General features: G+C 36.3%; 1 protein-coding gene across 2 annotated transcripts; it reads left to right on the forward strand.

The window, feature by feature from the left end:
* The first annotated feature begins 1023 nt into the window (after window positions 1–1023).
* prune2 (prune homolog 2 with BCH domain) lies at window positions 1024–23250 on the forward strand. Of its 2 annotated transcripts, none has more exons than XM_073841077.1 (11): window positions 1024–1061; window positions 11222–11298; window positions 11512–11712; window positions 11784–11960; window positions 16793–16895; window positions 17038–17169; window positions 18866–18952; window positions 19039–19137; window positions 19561–19599; window positions 19709–19753; window positions 21152–23250. In XM_073841077.1, the coding sequence occupies exons 2-11, from the start codon at window positions 11244–11246 to the stop codon at window positions 21177–21179; spliced, it is 966 nt and encodes a 321-aa protein (XP_073697178.1). In that variant the 5' UTR covers window positions 1024–1061; window positions 11222–11243; the 3' UTR covers window positions 21180–23250. The 2 variants fall into 2 exon arrangements, with proteins under 2 accessions (XP_073697178.1, XP_073697177.1); XM_073841076.1 differs by lacking the exon at window positions 1024–1061 and adding an exon at window positions 8798–8947.
* Window positions 23251–24045: the final 795 nt, after the last annotated feature.

Raw genomic sequence — 24045 nt, forward strand, 5'->3', positions numbered from 1 at the left:
TGCCATATTGTATTCTATTTCTACACAAGATTTGAATGAAATATGAATTATAACAGGCTGGCATAAAATACAGACTTTGAATCCAATGCAAATCAACTGTAGCCACTGTCTTTGCTATTCAAATAGTCTCTCTACCACTGACATAGATACAAGAATGATACTTCAGTCCAGATAGTTTCTAGTCTTTAGTTCCTAAAACACATTAGTACGTATTCACTCTATGTATAGTTACAATTTCTAGTGTGGCTACTGTATGTATGGTCACAACTTATAGTGCGATTCTGTACGTAGAAGCTAAAATGATATGTCACACTTTAGTATGTCATTATAATTCTATTTATTTATGCAATACAATGTTAGTGAGCCAAAATAAAACTGATTGCATATCAAATGCATTTTAAGACTTAATTCCGTCAAGCAGTGATTAAACATGCCATCCTACTTTTTGACAAGCAAAAACAACGGAAAATTGTTTATTATATACATGTTGTTGCAGGAATACATCACAAACATCATAAGATCAACATTCAGATGTTTTTTTTTTTTGGACAATTGATCTGATCTTCAAAGTGACATCAGAGTCATGGTCATATGTGATCACATAGCAACTCAGCTGGTGTTAACACAAATTTTCTTGTATTATTTATACATTTTTAGTAACAAAAGTGGACAGAATAAATAATGTAGCAATTAGACTCTGAGTAAGCAAGATAATAAGCAAGATTCCATTCCTTTTCTACCAGAAGTCTGTTCATGTGCACAATGTTACAGTTCTGTATTAAATATTTGTAAATAATCATGATTAAAAGATTTTCACTGTGAATCCAAAAAGCATTTTAATGTGCATATGTGTGTGTGTTTGACCGTTGAGATTGTTCGACAGAGCTAAAGAGTGAATCTGTAACTCCAGCTGTGATTTATAACTTTACACTTAATTATGTCAGGTGTGGCACAGTTGCCGTAGTGATGAACATTGGACCAAACACTTTCTGAGTAAGAGGTCATAGAGCACCTCCCATTGCTTCCTTTTACACGTACAAGAAACTTGCAACAGAAAGCTGGTGAGTAGCTGAACACACAACACGGTTCTCTCAACACTGTGAGAATTTTAAATTATAGAACATGACAAATCATAATAGTAATAGGTTTGAGTACATTTTACCTTGTGGTTTCAGGCGTAATATGTTTAATGGACACATAGACAGGGCAGATCCAACATAGTGAATCTTTATGGTTGATCAAGCTAATGATCACCTGAGAGCGTAAAGCTCTATTTACAGTATAAAGCACAGTGAAGTTGAAAACATCTTGAAAAAATTTGTCTTTTTCCACAAATTTTGTATGTATGTAAATTGTACAATATCCAAGGTACACATTTCTAGTAACTGCAGTTAATTCATATATTACAGTGACACATTGTTGCCACACACATATTATTTTTTCCACTCAATTATTTCGTAATAACGATATCTTATGTCATTTTAGCGTTATCTTTTCTCGTTAAAACGACGTCTTTCCCGTATTAACGAAATGTTAAGTTGTTAAAACAACATAATTATCTTGTTAAAACGACATCTTTCGTTAAAACGACATCTTTTCTTGAAAAACAAGATATGTTGTTAAAACGACACAGTCCTGACATAAACGAGGATCTGCAGGACGAATAATAGAAATATACTGTTTTAAATGTATTTTAATGTTACAGTGATGCATTGCTGGCACACACATATTATTTTTTCCACTCAATTATGTCATAATAACGAGATCTTACGTCATTTTAAAGACATCTTTTCTCGTTAAAATTACATCTTTTCTTGTAATAACAAGATGTTATGTCGTTAAAACAACATAGTTATCTCATTAAAACGCTCTGGTTACTCACATAACCTCGGTTCCCTGAGACTGCTTATGGGGAAACTCCGGTTTACTCCAATACTGAAGCCTGATTTGTGGAGCCGACTGCTATATAAGTCGTCAAAAAGCACCATTTCATCAGAATCAAACGACTGAAGTGACAGCCATCGATTTGTGTGCAACTTTAGCACAGCAGCTTACGCAGTGCTCTTTCCCTTATCTCAGGGAACCGAGGTTACGTGAGTAACCAGGGATGCGTTTCCCGTACAACGACATAACTCGCTGGTTAACCTCCATAGTACGATGCATCGTTGTGGAAACGAACTAACTAGTCACGAGTGTTTCCCGAACACGGCCGCATCTCCGTCGTTTGAACCACATTAGTTCAACAACTTAGGGCCGTTTTTAATGACGTCACCGAGTAATAACTTCTGCTATTTAACTGATTAGGGTCTCTCAAAAATGCAGCTATATTGAACATGGAACCTAATGACTAATTTACTATTTTTGTTCCCTGTCATTTCGCTTTATTTGATGTTTGATTCATTGCGCGTTCTCTCTTACGTCACACTCCGGGGTTCCCTCAGGCATTTGTGCACATGCGCACTATTCATAAACAACGCTTATAAAGGACGCACAAAAATACATAGAGTAAAACGCATTTATTTTTAGATAAAATTGAGGATATAGATTTTACTGCGTGTTAGCTTGCAAACTGTGACCAAGAACATAATTTATTAAGCCCACATGTGTTACTAAGAAGCAACGATGCTTCTAACCACAGGTCGAGAGCTGTAGTTCCAACCAAGTAAGTTTGTGACGCTGTTTGCGAATGTTCGTTTGAACTATGGTGTTGGGAAACACCCAATCGTTGAACTATGTTGGTAATGACGGAACTTGCGACCATAGTTGGCTAACGATGCTTTTGGGAAACGCACCCCAGAGCTACCAAGAGACCCGAGGGTAACCTGATGCTGATGATACACTGGACAACTTTTTGAGCAATTTTATCGGGCAACTTTTTTTGAGCAATGTTGCTTGGGCACTTTCTCATTGAGAATGGGTAAAACATTCCTATCTGGAAAATTTAGATCTGTTGTGGGCTCTGTATCACACCTGGCTGCCTCTTTACGGCAACATTTGCCAAAGTTGCCCAGCAACATTGCTCAAAAAGTTGCCCAGTGTATCATCAGCATGAGGTCTACTTAACCTAACTCCACCCACCCAGAGGGGGGGTTAAAGCAGGGAATTAAGCGGATAAAACCCGCCCCTGCAAGGCAGGAACGTACAGATTGTGGAATCTAATAAAGGTAGACTTGATTAGACTCCTGTCGAGCGGCCAGACATGAAGGCTCCACAGTTCTGGCTGGGGATGCCAAATCTTGCCCTGCGCTTGCGAGAGAAAGTCTCTCCTCAGTGGTATCTGCCACGGTGCTGCGGACAGCAACTGAGCCATCTCTGGGAACCAAACCTGGTTCCTCCAGAGGGGGGCCACGAGGAGGAGAGAGCATCCCATTTCCCTGACTCGCCTGATAACCTGGGCCAGAGCATCCCGTATCTTTCAAAAATAGGTTGGGCAGTGACAGTTGTCTTTGGCAGCAAAGAGGTCGACCTCTGCCTTGCCGAAAACTGACCAGATTTTCTGAACTGATAGAGGGTGCAACCTCCATTCTCCCAGGGCTATGTTGTTCCTCGACAACATACCTGCTCCCTAGTTTCAATCACATGAACCGCTCGTATTGAGTTTTTTCTGTGCCCACAACATTTGGATTGAGTCTATGACTGTACCCAGAAAGGAAATTCGTTGTCTGGGAGTCCAACAACTATTGGCCAGGTTGATTTTCAACCCTAAACACTCCAGGTGGTTGAGCAGTAACGACCTGTGAGCGATCAGTTGGCGTTCTGAGTCGGCTAGTAGTAGCCAGTCGTCTAGGTAGTTCAGTACACAAATTCCCATCTGTCTCAGAGGTGAAAGAGCCGCGTCCACGCACGTCGTAAATGTGCGGGGGGCCAGGGACAGTCCAAAAGGAAGGATTGCATACTGATAGGCCACTCCCTCGAAAGCGAACCTCAAGAACGGTCTGTGACCGGGCGCTATCTGGATATGAAAGTACCCGTCTTTCAGATTCATAGACAGAAACCTGTCCTCGGGGCGAATTTGTGCGAGGATCGGTTTCAAAGTCAACATTCTGAACGGCTGTCGCATGAGAAGAATTAGTCTGAGTCTTTCTTTGGGGCGAGGAAATAACAGTCCAAAAGGCCTATCAGCTGTAAAAGCCTGACTCTCTGTTCACTAGGGGGACCGTTTCCACGGCGCCCTTTTCAAGCATTGTCTGCACTTCGGCCCGAAGAACATGTGATTCATTGTCCAGTACTAAAGTCTGCACGACACCTCTGGACAAAGGTGGCCTGCAAGCGAACTGAAGCGAGTAGCCTCGTTCCACAGTTTTTAGAACTCAATCTGACACACCGGGAATGGCTTTCCAAGCCAACAGCTGAGCGGCAAGACGTTCTAATTTTATTGATGTTTCATGCTCGCCGACCATAGAGTATTTTTGGAAATGACATTATTACAAAAGTACATTGCCTGAAGGGGACGCAATGACATGTGTGGGTGCAAGAAGAGGAGATTTGCTCTTTATAGTAAGTGGGTCCGCTATCACAGCGGTAGTTTGAGGCACACGCTGCCCTGGCAGGACGTGCCTGATCAGAAATCCTCTGCCACTCAGAGGCATTCGAAGTGACAGGGAACAAATGCAAGCTTTCTTTAAGGGGATTTCGGCGTCTGCGAGAATTTGCACCCTCCTCTTCCTCTCTGCACGCATATCAGGATGGTTTCTGAGGTTCAGGTTCCAGTACTACGTGAGGGCGGGGACCTTGGCGCTCTGGAAAGGGATACTTCCTGGCCGTTTGGGGGCGCTGTTGTAGGCCAGGCTCCGGCTTTTGCGAGAGCTGAGTCTGCACCGGCTTTGCAGGCTGCAGGGTGGACGCTGTTGTTGGGCGACTTGAAACAGCCACCGCCCTTGGACGTTTAGGCAGGAAGTGGTGCAGCGCTTGCGAGACGTCTTCTGTGCCTCCGTGAAACGCTCCATGAAACTGTCCACAGCGGGGCCGAACAGACCTTTTGGCAAGATCGGAGAATCGAGGAAAGCCATCTTCTCAGCGTCCCTGATCTCCGTAAGGTTCAGCCACAGGTGGCGCTCCAGCAAACACCAAGTTGGCCATGGCCTTCCCCACCGTGTGAGCCTTTGCCTTGGTAGCACGCAAGGCCAGGTCCGTCGCAGTGCACAGCTCGCTGAAAGTACCCAGATCTCGGCCAGACTCGTCCATATCATAGAGAAGTTTGGCTTGAAAGACTTGAAGTACAGACATCGTATGCTGGGCCGAGCAAGGGCAGAGAGAAAAGATGTTGTTTTAACAAGAAAACATCCAGTTATTTTGAGAAAAGATGTTGGTTTAACGAGAAAAGTTGTTAAAACAACATAAGATTTCGTTAAAACAACATAAGATCTTGTTATTACGACATAATCAAGTGGAAAAATGCGTCATCGTAAATACTGTATTTTCAGAAAGATTTGGAATATTTGTCCTCTCCCATAATTTGTCACTACCGAAACACAATAATATATAACTTAATAAGAAAGGTTATATTGACTTATTAAGATTTTGCTTACATCTTCCTCATAAATATATTTTTCTTTTTTACTAAAAAGTTTGACAGGTAAGTCAATAGCAATTACAATTTTACCAATATTTCAAGTGTAATTTATGGGATTTGTTGTATTTTGAGTCCAATCTTTCTTTGTAAAAGACAAAGTTAACCGTATTGACTTCCAAGGTAAGGATTCATTGGTTTGAATATACATCGAACCAAACATTATCATAACTTCTTAGTTGATAATTTAAAATACTTTATTTTTGACAAAACATCCCCTGTTTTGGTCTTGACTGCACATTTTTGGTAGTGACAGTAATGTTTTGGTAAAGACCACATACAGAATTTTAACCCACATACTAAAACATTACTAAAGCATATTAAATGCAAAAAGTTTGCATAACTGTACTAAAGTTTTCTTTATTTCTTTATAAAGTTTATTTATTACAATGATGACATGTTACGGTTGTAACTGTTACGGTAGATTGCTGATATTTTAAATATCATTTTAATACAAAAAAAAAAATAATGTATGAGTAGTTACACTGTTGTACTGTAGAACTGTGGAAAAGTTACAAGTAGTGGAAAATATGAAATGGAAAGCATCATAATTTACACTTTCCCTTATATTTCTTAACATTAATCATAACATAAAGTCATTCTAATTACAGTTTGATTGATCCTGTCCAGACATAATGGTTAATTTACTACCAATACTACCATGATGTAACAACAATAATAATAATATCAATTAGAATTTTTTATAATATCATTATTTTGTCACAATACAGTAACAAATACATTTTCTCACATAATATCTTAGTGGTCCTTATGCTTCTACACACATTTTTTTTTTTTGATGATGTGAATATTATTTGCTTTTTTTATGCAGTTTTTTTCTTTTAACTTTGGGGTGAAAAATTAAGCTGACATTCAATTAAATTCAATTCAAGTTTATTTGTATAGCGCTTTTCACGATACAAATCATTGCAAAGCAGCTGTACAAAAAATTTTGGTTTCTACAATATATTTAGTAGCTTACTAGTGGTGACTACTGTATGTCAAGTTGATGTACATATGGCATAGATGTATGTTAAAATCAATAAAGATGTAATCATGATCATGATTATGTGTATCAAACTTGTAGCAAACTTGTTCCTAGTTACCACAGGATGTCAATCTAGATTTAAACATAGAGAGTGTGTCTGAACCCCGAACGTTATCTGGGAGGCTATTACAGAGTTTGGAAGCCAAATGCGAGTAATATTTTGTAACTGGCAGAGTTAGTGACACACACACACACACACACACACACACACACACACACACACACACACACACAAAGTAAATTACAATATTTGTCAGCTACCATTAGTACCCTTTGTGAAAAAAAGTGTGCCTAATCCTCCTTCAAACATGGCGAGTTGAGTTGATGCCAAAGAGCTCGGTTTTGGTCTCATCTGACCACAACAATTTCACTCAGTTCTCCTCTGAATCATTCAGATGTTTATTGGCAAACTTAAGACGGGCCTGTACATGTGCTTTTTTTGAGCAGGGGGACCTTGTGGGTGCTGCAGGATTTCAGTCCTTCACGGCGTAGTGTGTTACCAATTGTTTTCTTGGTGACTGTGGTCCCAGCTGCCTTTAGATCATAGGCAAGATTCTCCCCTGTAGTTCTGGGCTGATTCCTCACCGTTCTCATGATCATTGAAACTCCACAAGGTGATATCTTGCATGAAGCCCCAGACCAAGGGAGATTGACAGTTATTTTGTGTTTCTTCCATTTGCAAATAATTGCACCAACTGTTGTCACCTTCTCACCAAGCTGCTTGGCAATTGTCTTGTAGCCCATTCCAGCCTTGTTTAGGTCTACAATCTTAGGTCTTTGCCATGGTGGAGAGTTTGGAATCTGATTGATTGATTGTTTCTGTGGACAGGTGTCTTTTATACAGGAAGTAAACTGAGATTAGGAGCACTCCCTTTAAAAGAGTGCTCCTAATCTCAGCTCGTGACCTGAATAAAAGACACCTGGGAACCAGAAATCTTGCTGATTGATAGGGGATCAAATACTTCAATATTTCAATTATTAAAATGCAAATCAATGCATAAATGCATTTTTGTGGGGGAATTTTTGTTGTTATTCTGTCTCTCACTGTTCAAATAAACCTACCATTAAAATTACAGACTAATTATTTCTTTGTAAGTGGGCAAACATACAAAATCAGCATTGAATTTCAGAGACAATAAACTTATAAAATTGCGTATAGTGTTAGGCTACTTACTAAGTCCTCCTTGGGTGGGTAAAAAAAGCACTTAAAAGTTCAGCTATTTGCATTTAATATCCCTGTTAAAAATAAATAAATAAGCGAAAACCAGCATAAACTGGTTGGCTAATCTTAGCTGGTTTAAGATGGAAGTAGCTGGTTTTAGCTTCCAGCCTGGCCAAGCTGGTTTTTGCTGGTTGGCCAGCTGGTCTCCTAGCTTGATTAGTTAAAAAAGCAGCCTAACCCCTCCAAAACCAGCCTGCTGACCAACTACGACCAGGCTGGACAACCAGCTAAAACCAGCCAACCACCTTAGGCTGGTTTTAGCTGTTTTTTTTTTTTTTTGTTTTGTTTTTTTAGCAGGGATAAATGTAAACTACTTAAGTGTTTTAAAATATTACATTAGGTATGCACCTAAGTATATTCTATTACAGTGCAATATTTACCTAATAAGTCTACTTTTTAAAAGTTTGCTAAAGTGTACTTTTTCAGAAGGGGACATTAGGTTTACACTCTTAAAAATAAAGGTGCTTCAGAAGGTTCTTCAAGCGATGCCATAGAAGAACCATTTTTGGTTTCACATAGAACCATTCAGTCAAAGGTTCTTTAAAGAACCATTTTTTGCTTACCTTATAATCTTATAATCTGAAGAACCTTATTTGCCACAAAGAACCATTTGTGAAACAGAAAGGTTCTTCAGATGTTAAAGGTTCTTTATGGAACCATTTAGACAAAAAAGGTTCTTCTATGGCATCGCAAAGCACCTTTATTTTTAAGAGTGTATAGGGCTCCAGTTTATTCAATGAACTCACTTGCCGATGACTCACCAGCAGCTCTAATGGGCTCTGGGAAAATGCTCAAGCCTCATTCATGGTTCTTTACTCATCTGCACAGTCGGACTCACTCACAGTTCACCTGTGTGCAGTCAGACCCATCAGCTTCACTTATCCTCACAGGAGTGCTGCTGCTGAGTCTCACTCATTTGTATCTCCAGCTCAGGGCGGAGAGAACAGCCTCACGCCCTTATTTGGTGCTTGACAGGGTCACATGACCACAAAATGGTGGAGGCTCTCGGCAGTGGGTGAGCCGAGCATCCCTGACGCTGAAAGATACAGGCACACATCCATGATCTGAAACCCAGGACAGGAGACAAAACTGTGCCTCAGCTGTGGTGGTGAGTGCACTATGGGTAATTCTATCAGGGGATGAAGGAAGGCATGTTGTTATTTGAAACCCTAAGCATTGAGATGAAAGGGAAAGAGGGAGGGATGGGAATTTGTTTGTGATGCATCTTTGGTAGCGGAAGAGGTTTAGCATCAGCATCCTTTATGATGCAAGACATGGGCAGCTGCTTTTGTTTGCGTATGGATCATAAATGATTGTTTGTCATGTTGAATACAGGCACATGTTTTATCGTAATAAGGTTTCAGCCTATGTGCACAGCTGACCTGCTTTGGTCATTATTCAAATTCATGGCTCTGCATGTATGCCTCATTTATTTGCCTATGTGTGTGCGATTGCATGTTTGTAAATGCGAATGTGTGTGGACACTGAGGCGGAAGAGTGATTCACAAAGAAGAGGGGAGAGAGAGCAGAAAAGAAGGGGTTGATGATGATGACATAATGCCCGCCCACTTTTCCTGTTTCCTGCTGTGGAGGATGGATGGATGGATTAATCCAACGTCTTGATGGAGGGAGAGAGCAACAGACCTTTCCACTTTCACCCTCACCCACTCTCTTTCTCTCCATCAACACACATTCTCTGTTTGAGAACCAGCAACCATCTGGCAGCTTATTGTAGACACTCCAGCGAGACAGGCTTCCCTCCTCACGTGGCTCTCTGTGTGTATGCATAAATTCACACATGAATTCACACTCCCTCTAAATTCTAAATAGGGATGTTAAAGGAAAGGTATGGATTCATTTTTAGAGCTGAAAAGATTAGCCTGTACAGACATTTCCTGTTGACAGTCAGTTGCTTATTGCAGCTGGAGCAAATGCAAGACTGATATTACAACATACTGAAAAGCAAAATTTCCGGATTCACAGTATTAAGTACATGTACTCAGCTTGAAACTCATTTGAAACTGCTTTTTGTCTGTGAGTCCTTGTTTTGTAGCTCTAATTTTATCATGGGTGGGTTAAATCTGTAAAACCTATCGATTGTTTATTATTATTATTAGTAGTAGTAGTAGTGGTAGTAGTATTGTTGTTGTTGCTGCTGCTGCTGCTGTTGTTATTGTACATTCTACTAGATGTCTAAGTAAAAGTGATTCATAATTTATTATTATTATTATTATTATTGATGTTGTAGTTATTTTTAATTATTTGTTCCTAAAGCACGTTTAACTAAGTCTAGTTATGAAAGTACTGTAATTATGATAGTTTTTAATGTTTAAAAAAAAAAGTATTTTCTGCTCACCAAGCCTGCATTTATTTGATCCAAAGTAGAGCAAAAACAGTACAATTTAGAAATATTTTTGCTATTTAAAAGAACAGTTTTCTGTTTGAATATATTTTAAAATGTAATTTATTCCTGTGATTTCAAAGCTGAATTTTTAGCATCATTACTCTAGTCACATGATCCTTCAGGAATCATTATAATATTCTGATTTGCTGTTCAAAAAATATTAGAACTTTTTAGGATTCTTTGATGAATAGAAAGTTCAAACGAACAGCATTTATCTGAAATAGAAATCTTTTGTAACATTATAATGTCTTTATCATCAATTTTGATCAAATTTTTTTTTTTTTTTTTTACATTTAAAGCATCCTTGCTTAAATAAATAAATAAATAAATAATACATACTCCAAAAAAGCTTTATATTTCAGATAAATGCTGATCTTTGGATTGTTCTATTCATCAAAGAATCCTGAAAAAAATTAATAAATACTGAACTGTTTTAAATATTGATAATAATAATCATAACAATGTTTCTTGAACAGCAAATCAGCATATTAGAATGATTTCTGAAGGATCATGTGACACTGTCGACTGGAGTAATGATGTTAAAAATTTAGCTTTGATCACAGGAATAAGTTACATTTTAAAATATATCCAAATACAAAACCGTTATTTTAAATAGTAAAAATATTTCACAATATTAGTGCCTTTGCTGTTTTTTGGATCAAATAAATGCAGGCTTGGTGAGGTAATTCTTTAAAAAATATTAAAAATCTTACTGTCCACAAACTTTTGACTGCTAGCATATGTAAAAGTGCTCCATAATTAATAATAATAATAATAATAATAATAATAATAATAATTAATAATAATAATAATAATAATAATAATAATAATAATAATAATAATAATAATTATTATTATTATTATTATTATTATTATTATTATTGCTATTGTTACATTTAGTTAGAAGTCTATGTGAAAATATTCCATAAAAACAAGATTTGAGTGATGATAATGATGATGGTAATATGTTTCTCATAGTTCCCCTTCTGGCAATGTGGGGATGGACCAGACTCATGAACACAAGATGAGTTTTGAGGGGGCAGAGGGTAGACCAGGTGAGACTAACAAACACTGACACTTCTAGAATATGCCCCAACTGTGTGTAACTGTTATGAATTAGAGGTGTAAACATGATTTCCTGAAGTTGGGCACATTCCTGATTCCTTGTCCATCCTGGCACGATATTCAAAAGAAGCAATCTGAAATAGTGTAGTGAATAGATGCATCGTATTTTAAATGTTTATTGATTGTCTGTTGATTTCCACTAGCTCCACCCACCTCCCTGCCCCTGCAGGGCCAAGAGGGCGGGGCCTCTCAGAGAAAGAAGCTGTCAGCTCCTCGTATAAGTCTATCATTGGACCAAAGTGAGGATGACCTCTTTGACACACCAGATGACCTTGACATAAATGTGGATGATCTGGACACACCTGATGAAGCAGATTATACCGACCATGAAATAGACTGGGAAGGTAGGACATAACACAACAAACAATTGTTTTAATATTAATAAGAGATTACTAATATCTACTAATATTTTCAGAGCCTCAAGCATCCCAGAGAGATTCTGTAAAAGAAACAGTTGAGCCCATTCCAACATACAGTGCTCAGGAGGAGCGGCAGGACTCCAAACTTTGGAGAACTGTCATTATTGGAGAGCAAGAGCACCGCATCAACATGAAGAGCATTGAACCTTACCAAAAAGTCATATCCCATGGAGGTATGTCAAAAAAAAATAGTTAAAAAAAAATATATAAAGCGCATTTTAGGTTAAAGGCACAATATGTACATTTTCGCCGCTAGAGGCCGCATATTTAAAACAAACAAGAAACAATTTGCATAGTTTGATGATGCAGTGATTGGGTGTGGAATCATGGGAGTTGTTGTCTTCATCCCCACAGCCGATGCAATCTGACTTGGGCCGAAATCATGTTCATGAATGAGCTATTGTATTAAAGACTTATTAGGATCACCGTAGTATGAAGCATGGGGCTAAAAGTCATGAAAGCAAAACGAGGATGTGATTGCTAATGAAGGACGAGCACGATACATGCCTCGAAAGCAGAGGAGCTTTTATTATGCCACATCGACTGCTTCTTCCAGTCATGCGTATGTAGGATAAAGTACAGTCTTAAAAATAAAGGTGCTTTACGATGCCATAGAAAATCTTTTTTTGTTTAAAATGGTTCCATAAAGAACTGTTAGCATCTGAAGATTATAAAAAGGTAAGAAAGAGATGGTTATTAAAAGAGCCTCGGTTGAACTGAATGGTTCTTTGTGTAACCAAAAAATGGTTCTTCTACGGCATCGTTGTGAAGAACCTTTTTAAAGCACCTTTATTTTTAAGAGTTATAGAGCTGTTTTATCATACTCGATACCATATATATATATAAAACACATTTTCACCACTGTTCCCACGACTAAATAATACCTGGGATAAGTTATAAACATGCACAACAAATTTTGTATTTTCAAATATTTCATTCTCATTACTTACTAATTTATTATACTGGCTTTTTTTATTCTTCGTGGGATAGTGCATTCGATAAATTCACTACACAAAATTTATCTTGCGAAGTGAAACACACGAACTACTAATACATTATTTAGTCTATGAGAGCTGCGCTTCACTAAATAAAATGATTTAATATATACCTTTTCACAATAAGCACTTATTCGTAAATACACAGGACAAAGTTTGATGCAATCTCTATATAGGAGAGTAAGCTAAGAAATTTGTACTGGCACCCTCTCGTATTACAATAATGCACTCACATTTGCCATTAAAATAACGGCAAAACCTGCCTCAAATAAAGTATGAAAAAGAGAATAAAGTCATACAAGCTATAATCCAATGTCTTATATTTTTCGCTATGTTTTTCACAGGATCGGCGTCAGTGCTAGATACATTTGAGTGTGTTAAAAAGTTATGTTATAATGCTACATAAATTACAGCATCTTTGGGATTTCCATGTTTTCTGCAAAATAAAACCGGAAAAATTGAGGGCCTGTGATATATACGTCATTGGCAGGCGATGCAATGACAGGGTCCGTTACACTAGTTAAAATTGCTTATTTCACTGGATTTAAACCTTCTTCAAAACATTTAGGATAATCTAAGTACACAAGTCAGCAAAATATATAACACTGTTCTAAGGGTTTTTGGATATTTTAATAAAAAAATCTTACATATTGTGCCTTTAAATATAAAGTAGAATCTACACTCTTAAAAATAAAGGTGCTTCACGATGCCATAAAAGAACCTTTTTTTTTGTCAAAATGGTTCCATAAAGAATCTTTAACATCTGAAGAATCTTTCTGTCTCACCAAAGATTCTTTTTGGCGAAAGAAGGTTCTTTAGATTATAAAAAAGATAAGAAAGAAATGGTTCTTTAAAGAACCTTTGACTGAATGGTCATTTGTGGAACCAAAAATGGTTCTTTTATGGCATCGCTGTGAAGAACCTTTTAAAGCACCTTTATTTTTAAGAGTGTAGTGATTAGCACAGTGTACAAAAACAATTAAGTAATGTGTGCATGTCCTTACAATAGGAGTCTACGAAACGACTACAATGAAGTATTTAAAAGTATAAATTTGTGAAGCGACTATTTTTGTTGCGGGACTAAATGGACCTTTAAATAAAATGTTTGATAATTGAGCTGTAATACCTATATCATCCAGTTGAGGATTATTTGCAGAAAGAAGATTGGTAAGCGATTCTAAATCAGTTTTATATTAACATGACATAACCTAAGTTAACATAACTTTGTGGTCTAATTTGTGGTCTTGCACACTTGCCCAATATGTTTTTTTTATTGTAAGTGCATTATGCATGGGATTTTAGCACTTTAGCTTTGAAAAAGAGTACTTATTACGGAAATAACATATTTATAACAACCATACACAATTTATATTAATATAATATTTTTTAAAAGTGGTATTTTAAGGTGTTCTTGTTACTTACTATTATAATAACAATTAATTATGCATAATTGCATGCAAGTAACCCTAAGACAAACCCTAATCCTAACCCAACTCTATAGTAAATACTAGGGCTGTCCCCGACTATGAATTTTCATAGTCGAATCAGAATTTTCGAATCTTTCTATAGTCGACCGATAGTCGAATCATCTTATGTGCGTGTGTGAATGGGTTGGGAGGGGCACGACACTATAGTCAGCAGGAGGGTAAAACTATTTTTATTTTATTTTATAAGCGACCAAAACTGCCTGCCAACTGACAGACAAACTTATTTAGGTTTAAATAAAAACACAGAACGCGTCTTTTAGTTCTAAAAACGCGAGGCGCACAGCACTGCCTTTTTTGGTGACTTTTAATGAAAGAGCAGTGTGCTGCGGTTTTTTTATGTTGCTAAGCAACGACCAAAACAGCTGTCCTGTCAGTCAATTCAAAGGATTATAGCGCGAGCGCTCTAAAATCTTAGTTTTTTGCTGTTAAGTAAACTGTCATATTAGCAGAAACCCTAAATAATACAGCTCCGGGTTACTCACGATAGACACCAAAGGTTTCTCCTCCATTTCTTGGAGTCTCCTCCGGACTTAAGCAACGGTAAACTTTCGCCATCACAACAGAAGGCCCGCCTCTCCATTCATTCGATTGGACAATGGAAAAGAACGCGAATGACGTTGGGCGTTTTTCCGCTCAGAGTTGATTTTTTTTTTCAACTTCAGGCGCTCAGAGTGCTCCTGCAAAACGCGAGGCGCAGCAGGCGGCGAAAACGCGAGGCGCCGGGGGCGCATAAACAGCGTGCAGAACGCTCACTGCCAACAGAAAACCATTCAAAAGAGGCGCCTCCAACTGCAAAAACGCGTTCGGTGTGATCGCCGCCATCCCTGCCGTCAAGATGGTCCTCATCTCGTCATGCATCAGGGAAAGTGAAAATTAAATTAGTCACAGGGGTGGTTGGATTTATTCACAAACACGTTAAAAATATTTATTGAACGCTTCTTTCTTTTCACTTTTGTTTTTACTGCATTATCATAATCAAAGGCTGTATATAACTTAATATAACCGTACAAAACCAGTAGTTCTGTGTGCAATTAGACATTGAGCACCCCCATATTGGCAAAATGGTATGATGCTCGTTTCACCCGCGAAGATTCGACTGTGAGATCGGTGGTCGAATCAGGCTGCGCATATCGATGCATCGAATCTTCGACTATTCGGGGACAGCCCTAGTAAATACATGTAGTTAATTACTATTACTGTAACAAGGACACCTTAAAATAAAGTGTAACCTAATACTTACACTACCGCTCAAAAGTTTGGGGTCAGTAAGAGTTGTAATGTTTCTAAAGAAAGTCTCTTATGCTCATCAGTGCTGCATTTATTTAATCAAAAATATAGAAAAAAACTGTAATATTGTGAAATGTTATTACAATATAAAATAATGGTTTCTATTGTAATATACTTTAAAATTTTATTTATTCCTGTGATGCAAAGCTGAATTTTCATCAGCCATTACTTCAGTCTTAAGTGTCACATGATCCTTCAGAAATCATTCTAATATACTGATTTATTATTAGAATGATCTATATTGGATCTATACTGGATTATATATTGCAACAGTTGCCCTGCAAAGTATTTATTTAGAAATTGTGATATTTTTTTCAGGATTATTTGATGAATAAAAAGTTCAAAAGAACAGCATTTATTCAAAATATAAATATTTTCTAACAATGTAAGTATTTGCTATCACTTTTTATCAATTTAACACACCCTTGGTGAATAAAAGTATTAATTTCTTTCAAAAAAAAAAAAAGAAGAAGAAGAAGAAGAAGAAAAATTTAATGATCCCAAACTTTTGACCAGTAGTGTAAGTGCCAATGTTTTCAGACACTTAATTAGATTATTTCCATTGGATTTATAAATGAAAATTACTATAGATGTAAATTTATATTAAATGCAATTAGTTGAACATAAGTGTGCTTTTTTGATCTATTAAGTAGGACTTAAGCACATCTTTAAATGAAACTTTGTATTGCTAACACTTCTCCTGTTACTGTTCCCTTATGATAAATAACTTATTGTATTCCTCATTTGGAATTAAGCATTTCTAAACAAATTAATGTAAATAATTCATCATTTTGTTTTTTAATAATTATTTACTGTATGGTTAAATGTACTTACAAACATTCATCACATACTAAAATATACTTTAACATGTATTAAAATGTGTATGTCATGTATTTAAAAAATATTTGTAATTACACATTTTCAATGAAGTTGCAGTTTAGTAAAGTAATAAACTACAGTTACAAATAAGCGTGTTAAGAAACAGTTTTACTCTCTTACATTTAAGAGGACTTTTATTGAACTAATATTATATTACCTACAACTACATTTAAAAAAAAAAAAAAGATTTGAAGTACACTACAAGTGCACATTTAATACCATTAATTACTTGCTTTTCATTAGGGTAACCTGTATTCTGCCCTTAAATTGTGTTGAGTAATGAATATACCCTATATGATAAAACTGCTGTGACTTTTTGCAGGAATCCTTCCAAACCGTTATTTTCTTTACCCACAGGCTACTATGGCAATGGCGCAAATGCAATCATTGTGTTTGCTGCATGTTTCCTCCCTGACAGTGACCGAGAGGACTATCACGAGATCATGGAAAACCTCTTCCTGTGAGTTCAGTCAGACGAGACATGATTTTTTGGGGAAGTTAATGTCAAATTATTACATAAGGCTTGTTAATCCTGACCTGAAATAGAATAATATTAGCTGTATTTAAAATAAATCACTAAATGTAAGTTAATTACTCCTCAGGTATGTTATCAGTACACTAGAGCTCATGGTAGCAGAAGACTACATGATTGTGTACCTGAATGGAGCCACTCCACACCGGAGGATGCCTGGCCTCAACTGGCTCAAGAGATGCTACCAGATGATTGATAGGAGGTATATATTATATAACTGTTAAATATATACAGTTTTTCACCAAAGTGAGTACACCCCTTACATTTCAGCAACCATTTTAGTACAGTATATCTTCTCAAGAGACAATACAACTTGGATATATTTTAGAGCAGTCAATGTGCAGCTTGTATAGCAGTATAGATTTACTGTCCTCTGAAAATAACCCAACATACAGCCATTATTGTCAAAATAGCTGGCAACAAAAGTGAGTACACCAGTATGTGTACTCAGTATGTGTAAAGTGATAACAGCAGTATGTTGTTTAACCATGCAAAGCCACATGTCCTATTCATCATGTTTATGTTTTTGTCTGCTTGACAGGACCATACAAACTTGTGTATCTTGTATTAGAGCAGTTAAAATTTGGTACTTTAAGTACAATTCTCTCATATTGAACACTGGATGTTTAACATGGCATCTCATGCAGAACTCTCTAAGGATTTGAGAATTAAAATTGTTGCTTTTCACAAAGATGGCCAAGGCTATTAGAGGTTTAGTAACAACCTGAAACCGAGTTATACTACAGTGGTCAGGGTCATACAAAGGTTTTCCAAGATTTGTTCCATTCAGAATAGGCCTTGCAAGGGTCGATCAACGAAGTTACTGTAAGTACTTATTCTGTGGGTCAGGTGCAGAACCTGGCTTCAAAAAACAGATGCATGAATGCTGCCATTGCTTTAAAGGTTGCAGAAGTAGAAGGTCAGCTTGTCAGTGCTCAGACCAGTGCGTCGTCCCAGAAGGAAGCCTCATCTGAAGCTGGCTCACAAGAAAGCCTGCAAACAGTTTGCTGAAGACAACCTATCCAAGAGCATGAATTACTGGTACCTGTGGTCTGATGAGACTTAGATAAACTTGTTTGGCTCAGATGGTGTCCAGCATGTGTGGCAATGCCCTGGTGAGGAGTACCAAGAAAATTGTTTCTTGCCTACAGTCAAACATGGTGGTGGTAGCATCATGGTCTGGGGTTGCATGAGTGCTGGTACTGTGAAGCTGCAGTTCATTGAGGGAAACATTGATTCCATTATGCACTTTACATTCTGAAGCAGAACATGATGCCTTCCCTCCAAAAACTAGACCGAACGGAAGTTTTCCAACATGATAATGACCCCAAACACACCAACAAGATGACAACTGCCTTGCTGAGGAAGCTGAAGGTGAAGGTGATGGGGTGGCCAAGTATGTCTTCAGAACTGAACCCTATTAAGCACCTGTGGGGCATTCTCAAGCGTAAGGTGGAGAAGCACTGTGTGTCTAACGTTCAGAAGCTCTGTGAGGAGTGGAAGAGGATGCCAGCAACAACCTGTGCAGCTCTGGTCAATTCCATGGCCAGGATGATTAAGGCAGTGCCAGATAACAATGGTGCTAACACAAAATATTGACACTTTGGGCAAGTTCACTTAGGGTGTACTCACTTTTGTTGCCAGCTATTTTGACAATAATGACTGTATGTTGAATACTTTTCAGGGGACACTAAATCTACTGCTATACAAGCTGCACATTGACTACTCTACAATATGTCCAAGTTTTATTTATATAGTATTGTCTCTTGAGAAGATACACTAAAATGGTTGCTAAAATGTGAGGGGTGTACTCACTTTTGTGAGATACTTTATGTGCAATGCACAACATATACAGTATATTTAAAAAAAATGACTTATGTTGTTTACACTTTTTTCAGGCTCAGAAAGAATTTAAAATCTTTCATCATTGTTCACCCATCATGGTTCATTAGGACAATTTTAGCCATCACAAAACCATTTATCAGGTATGGTGACAGGATTTCTTTTCTTTACTTCTTTTATTCTTTCTTATAAAACAAACTAAACAAAATTGATTCATAAATGTTTCCAGCTCAAAGTTCAGCAGTAAGATCAAGTATGTGAACAGCTTAGCAGAACTGGAGGAGCTCATCCCAATGGAGTATGTTCACATACCTGAGTGCATCATCAGGTAAGCCACGTTTAAGTGACTTACATAGGCTATATAAATGTATGGCAATCTATTTTGGGCACTGCTCTGTGCAATACAAGAGTTAACAGCGGAAGACTCAAGGCACTGATCAGCTGCACACATAGATTGTGAGAAAGCAAGACGATCGCTGACAGCTGTAGCTGATGAAGAGGTGTTTATGAGAATCTGTACAGGAGTTGTGACTCAATAATTTAAAACCTGTGAAGACGTTTCTATGGGAACAGACATTTAAAACACTGGGGTGAAGAGCAACGATTGTGGTTCATATGCTTTACCAGAAAATCTAAATGTGAAGTATAAATGAATATAAATATTGAATTATATCATTTATTAATATAAAATCAGAGTAAAGTGTTATTTTTATTGTTTTAAATATTCCACATTTATATTCAATTTCTCTAGACTGGATGAGGAGTTACGGGAAGCAGCAGAGAGCTCTAGGTGAGTATTAAAGATTATGTTTGAGACATTTGAGTCTTTTTTTATGTCTTACTGTAATACCAAGTTCTTACTATATGAACATGCTTATCTTTTTCATATGTTAATGAAGAATCAGCAGCTTTCTCCAAGGAAGTGAGATTCCACAAGAATCAATGTAAGATCTCTTAATCATAAATAGCCATTTCAGCATAAAAAGCAGTTTTTAAAGTCAACATGAAATCACAACAAACCCTTTTTATTTGTTCCTCATGCTACACGATTCATCCATTGCTACACCCCCCTCCCCCCAAAAAACTTTAGAATTTTTCCATTTAAAAATTCCATAAACTATAACTTTCTGCTGACATCACCAAGAAGTAATGATGACAATAAAAAACTAATTGTTGACAATAATGCAACAATGCAAGATGCTCTTAATGGTGAACTTGAGCCACAATATGAAAAATAATCGACAGCAAACTGACATGGTCATTTCTTGTTCTGTTCTGCTAAGGAATGACATAAATTAAATTAAATTAAATTAAATTAAATTAAATTAAATTAAATTAAATTAAATTAAATTAAATTAAATTAAATTAAATTAAATTAAATTTTAACTGCTGTTCAAAAGCTTGGAATCCATAAGATTTTTACCATTTATTTACCATTTAAGTCTCTTCCATTTATTTGATGAAACGTTTCATTTATTTGATCAAAAATTCACAAAAAACAGTAACATTATGAAATATTATTGCACTTTAAAATAACAGTTTTCTATTTGAATATCCTTTAAAATAAAATATATTTCTGTGATGCAAAGGTGAGCTTTCATCAGCCATACTTTAGTCTTAAGTGTCACATGCTCCTTCAGAAATCATCCTAATATGCTGATTTATTATCAGTTTTTTTTTCAGGATTCTTTGATGAATAAAACGTTTAAAAGAAGGGCATTTACTAACTTATTGTCTTTACTATCACTTTTTTTTTTTATCAATATATGACATCCTTGCTGAATAAAAGTATTGATTACTTTGAAAGAAAGAAAGAAAGAAAAATATACTGACCTTTGAACGGTAGTGTATATTGTTACAAAAGATTTCTATTTTAAATAAATGCTGTTCGTTTTTAACTTTTCCTTTTTAATGGTTCCAAAAAAATATTTAACACAACTGTTGCCAACTTAGATAATAATAAATCAGCATATTATGATTTCTGAAGGATCATGTGACACTGAAGACTGGAGTAATGATGCTGAAAATTTAGCTTTGCATCACAGGAATAAATTCTATTTTAAAGTATATTAAAATAGAAAACCACTTTTTTAACTTGCAATGATATTTCACAATGTAACAGTTTTTTTCTGTATTTTTAATCAAATAAACAGCCTTGATGAGCAGAAAATACTTCTTTAAATCTAAGTTCACCTGGAAATACATTATATTACAGAAAAAAAAATGTTGTGAATTTTGTTTCATGTAGACTTTAAAGTATATTCAGTTAATTTTCTTACTTTTTATACTAAGTAGTAATATAATAATTAATAATGAGTGACTTTTTTTTTAATTTGTTTCAGAGCTCAACCCAATGCGAGCAGTTCATAAGAGTCGTTGGCCGTTGGTGCAAGAACAATACTGTATGTCTGCAATGGTTCTCAGTATTTCAAATTGTAATGATTGCACACTGATGTGGATGCAATAATCGCATAAAATAAGAGAAAAGGGTATTTTTGTGCTTTGGTATCTCACAGTGCTGGGATGAATAGTGCAGCACCACATGTTCTTTAACACAAATCACCTCAAATGTAATAATTCTTCTCACAGAACAGTAGCTTAAACCAGCGCAATGCTTGAATCATTCTTCGTCTCTTATCGTCTTGCAGAAGTTTCTCTTGTTACTTGAATTATGCATGAGAGGCATTTTAGCAATAATATCAAGTTGTACTTTTCCCCTTTAGGCTCATAATTTTCACCGTCAGGTTTTTTTTTTCTAATTGGAGCATGTACAAGGGCAAAATCCTGTCACTTTAAATGCTCTGTGTTAATATTAGTGCATGCAAGGTTATTCTCAACACAAAGACAATGCGTAGCACCCTGTTAGCACTAATGCTAAACTGTCTACCCTGTCATGATAAATTGATGACTTGGGGAAACAGAAAATAGAGCATTAGGTAATTATTGTCTTTGTCAGAAACAATATAAGTCAGGTTTAAATTTAAACAACACCTCATATCACTTTATATGTACCAGTTCAAAATCAGCAGGGAGAAATCATTTGTAGTTCTTAAATGTCAAGTGTGTTATGCTAAAATGCTTTCTCTAAGCCTAGGTTGACTTCCTGAACAATGTAGACTTTTGTGGCTCTTTCAAAACATTATTTCATGCATCTCTGGCTCAGCCAATAGTGGATATTGCCACAACGGACAGCTTGAGAACATTTGTGAAACCCAGTGCTCGAGTGCAACAGTGCCTGCTCAATTTTTCAGCAGCCTTGGTTATGGAAGTAATTTATCCACTCATATTTCAAGTCTTTGTTAAAGAGGTTTAAGCCACGAACCAAACCACCAGGAATCAGGAATTCTATCGTTATACATGACAAAAAGGTTCATGGGTTTAACAAAAGCATATACTGCATTGATCAACAACCTTGTAGCTCTTAGCAGATCTGTCTTTAATGGTTTACATGTCTTTATGGTACTTTAGAAGATATTGAAACTCTTTAATGGAGAAACTTAATGTGATTTTTATTCTGGAAATATTACTAACCACTATCTTTAAATATTAATCAGCAGTCTTGAATTATACCTCAAATATTGAAGCTTTTGTGAAAAGGTGTGCTATTACTTTTCCAAACGAGCACTCATGTCAGAAAATTGATATTTTTTGTATTGATTGAGCTAGAAAGCAACCAATCAACCAATGAGGTTTGGATAGGAAAGCACTGCGCATTTTTCTGAAATGTAAATGTAATCAATTTATTGTTGCAATTCAGTTTGGAGCCACTAGAGGCGCTGGAATGACACACTTCACCTTTAAGAATCAAGCCATAGTGATGCATTAGATGTTCTTGTGCTCACAACACTAAAATCAGTCCTAGATGTTTCAGAACTTTGATGTCTCTTTGAGTGTTTACCATGTATAAAGGTACAAATAGTTGCCACAATCAAAGATCTGTCAAATCCTAAGAGCATGCTGTTTCAGAGGTTTTCATGTTCATTGTGACTGCTCTGTCTACTTTTGAACTCCTCTTGTGTCAGTGTGTGAGAGTGTGTATGTGTATAGGTTTGTGTGTGATTGTTTGTGTTTACATGCTGTTAGGTCTCCCAAGTTCTTCCTGCTAGGTTTGGGAACTAAAATAAAGGGACTTAAAAGATTGCTGTAAAGCACAATATTAAAAATTAAGTGTGCAAGTGTGTGTGTGTGTGTGTGTGTGTGTGTGTGTGTGTGTGTGTGTGTGTGTGTGTGTGTGTGTGTGTGTGTGTGTGTGGACATATGAGAGGTTATGTGTGTGACTGTATCACTGCATGTGTACCTGGTTGTTGATCCTTAGACTGAAATTCTATTGAACAATATGAAAAGATGAACTTTGATCCAGAGGCCTTTTCCAGCAGAGCATATTGAGATTGAGATGTATGTCATATTGCAGAGTAAATCAATAAATTTAAATCATATCTGAGCAGTTGTGTTATTAGTGCTATTTTATGTAATATTATGATACCTATGATATTCTGATACCTTACGAAACTACAAAACAACACTGTCCAGTTCTTTGAAAAGCACATTTTAAATGTAATAAAATAATTTATTTACTTTATTTAAAATAAGTAAAGTAAAGTAAATTATTTATTTATTCTTACAGTGCAGGTTTTTAATTACATTCAAATATAAGCATCAAATATAAGTATTTGAATGTAAATGTATAAGGAGGAACAATCAAACATGGGGCAAGTAGAATCTGGATTTGGACAGTGTTGGGAAAAGTTTATGAAAGTAATGAATTTTAAAAGTAATGCATTACAATACTGCCTTACTCCCTAAAAAGTAACTGATCACATTACTCAGTTACGTTTTATGAAAAGTAATGCATTATGTTACTTTTACCTTACTTTCTAGGTAGGGCTTGCTTGTTTGTTTTTAATATAAAACTTTTTTTAAACTAAAAAAGGTTATTACGACTTTTTATCTCACAATTTTAAATCACAGATGATTCAAACTGGCAATTCTGACTTTTTTTCTCAGAATTGCAAGATATTAACTCACAATTCTGAGAAATAAAGTTAGTATTGCGTGATACAAACTTGCAATTGCGAGAAAAAAAAGTCAGAATTGTTAGATAAAAAGTCGCAATTGCAAGTTATGAAGTCAGAATTGCGAGAAAAAAGTCAGAATTGTGATAAACTCGCAATTGCGAGTGAACAAATCTGTCTATTTTTTGGACTTTATAAGTCTTGCAAAAAATTTCAGAACTGCA

This window comes from Garra rufa, chromosome 5, assembly GCF_049309525.1.
Source record: "Garra rufa chromosome 5, GarRuf1.0, whole genome shotgun sequence".
NCBI classification, from domain to species: Eukaryota; Metazoa; Chordata; class Actinopteri; order Cypriniformes; family Cyprinidae; genus Garra; species Garra rufa.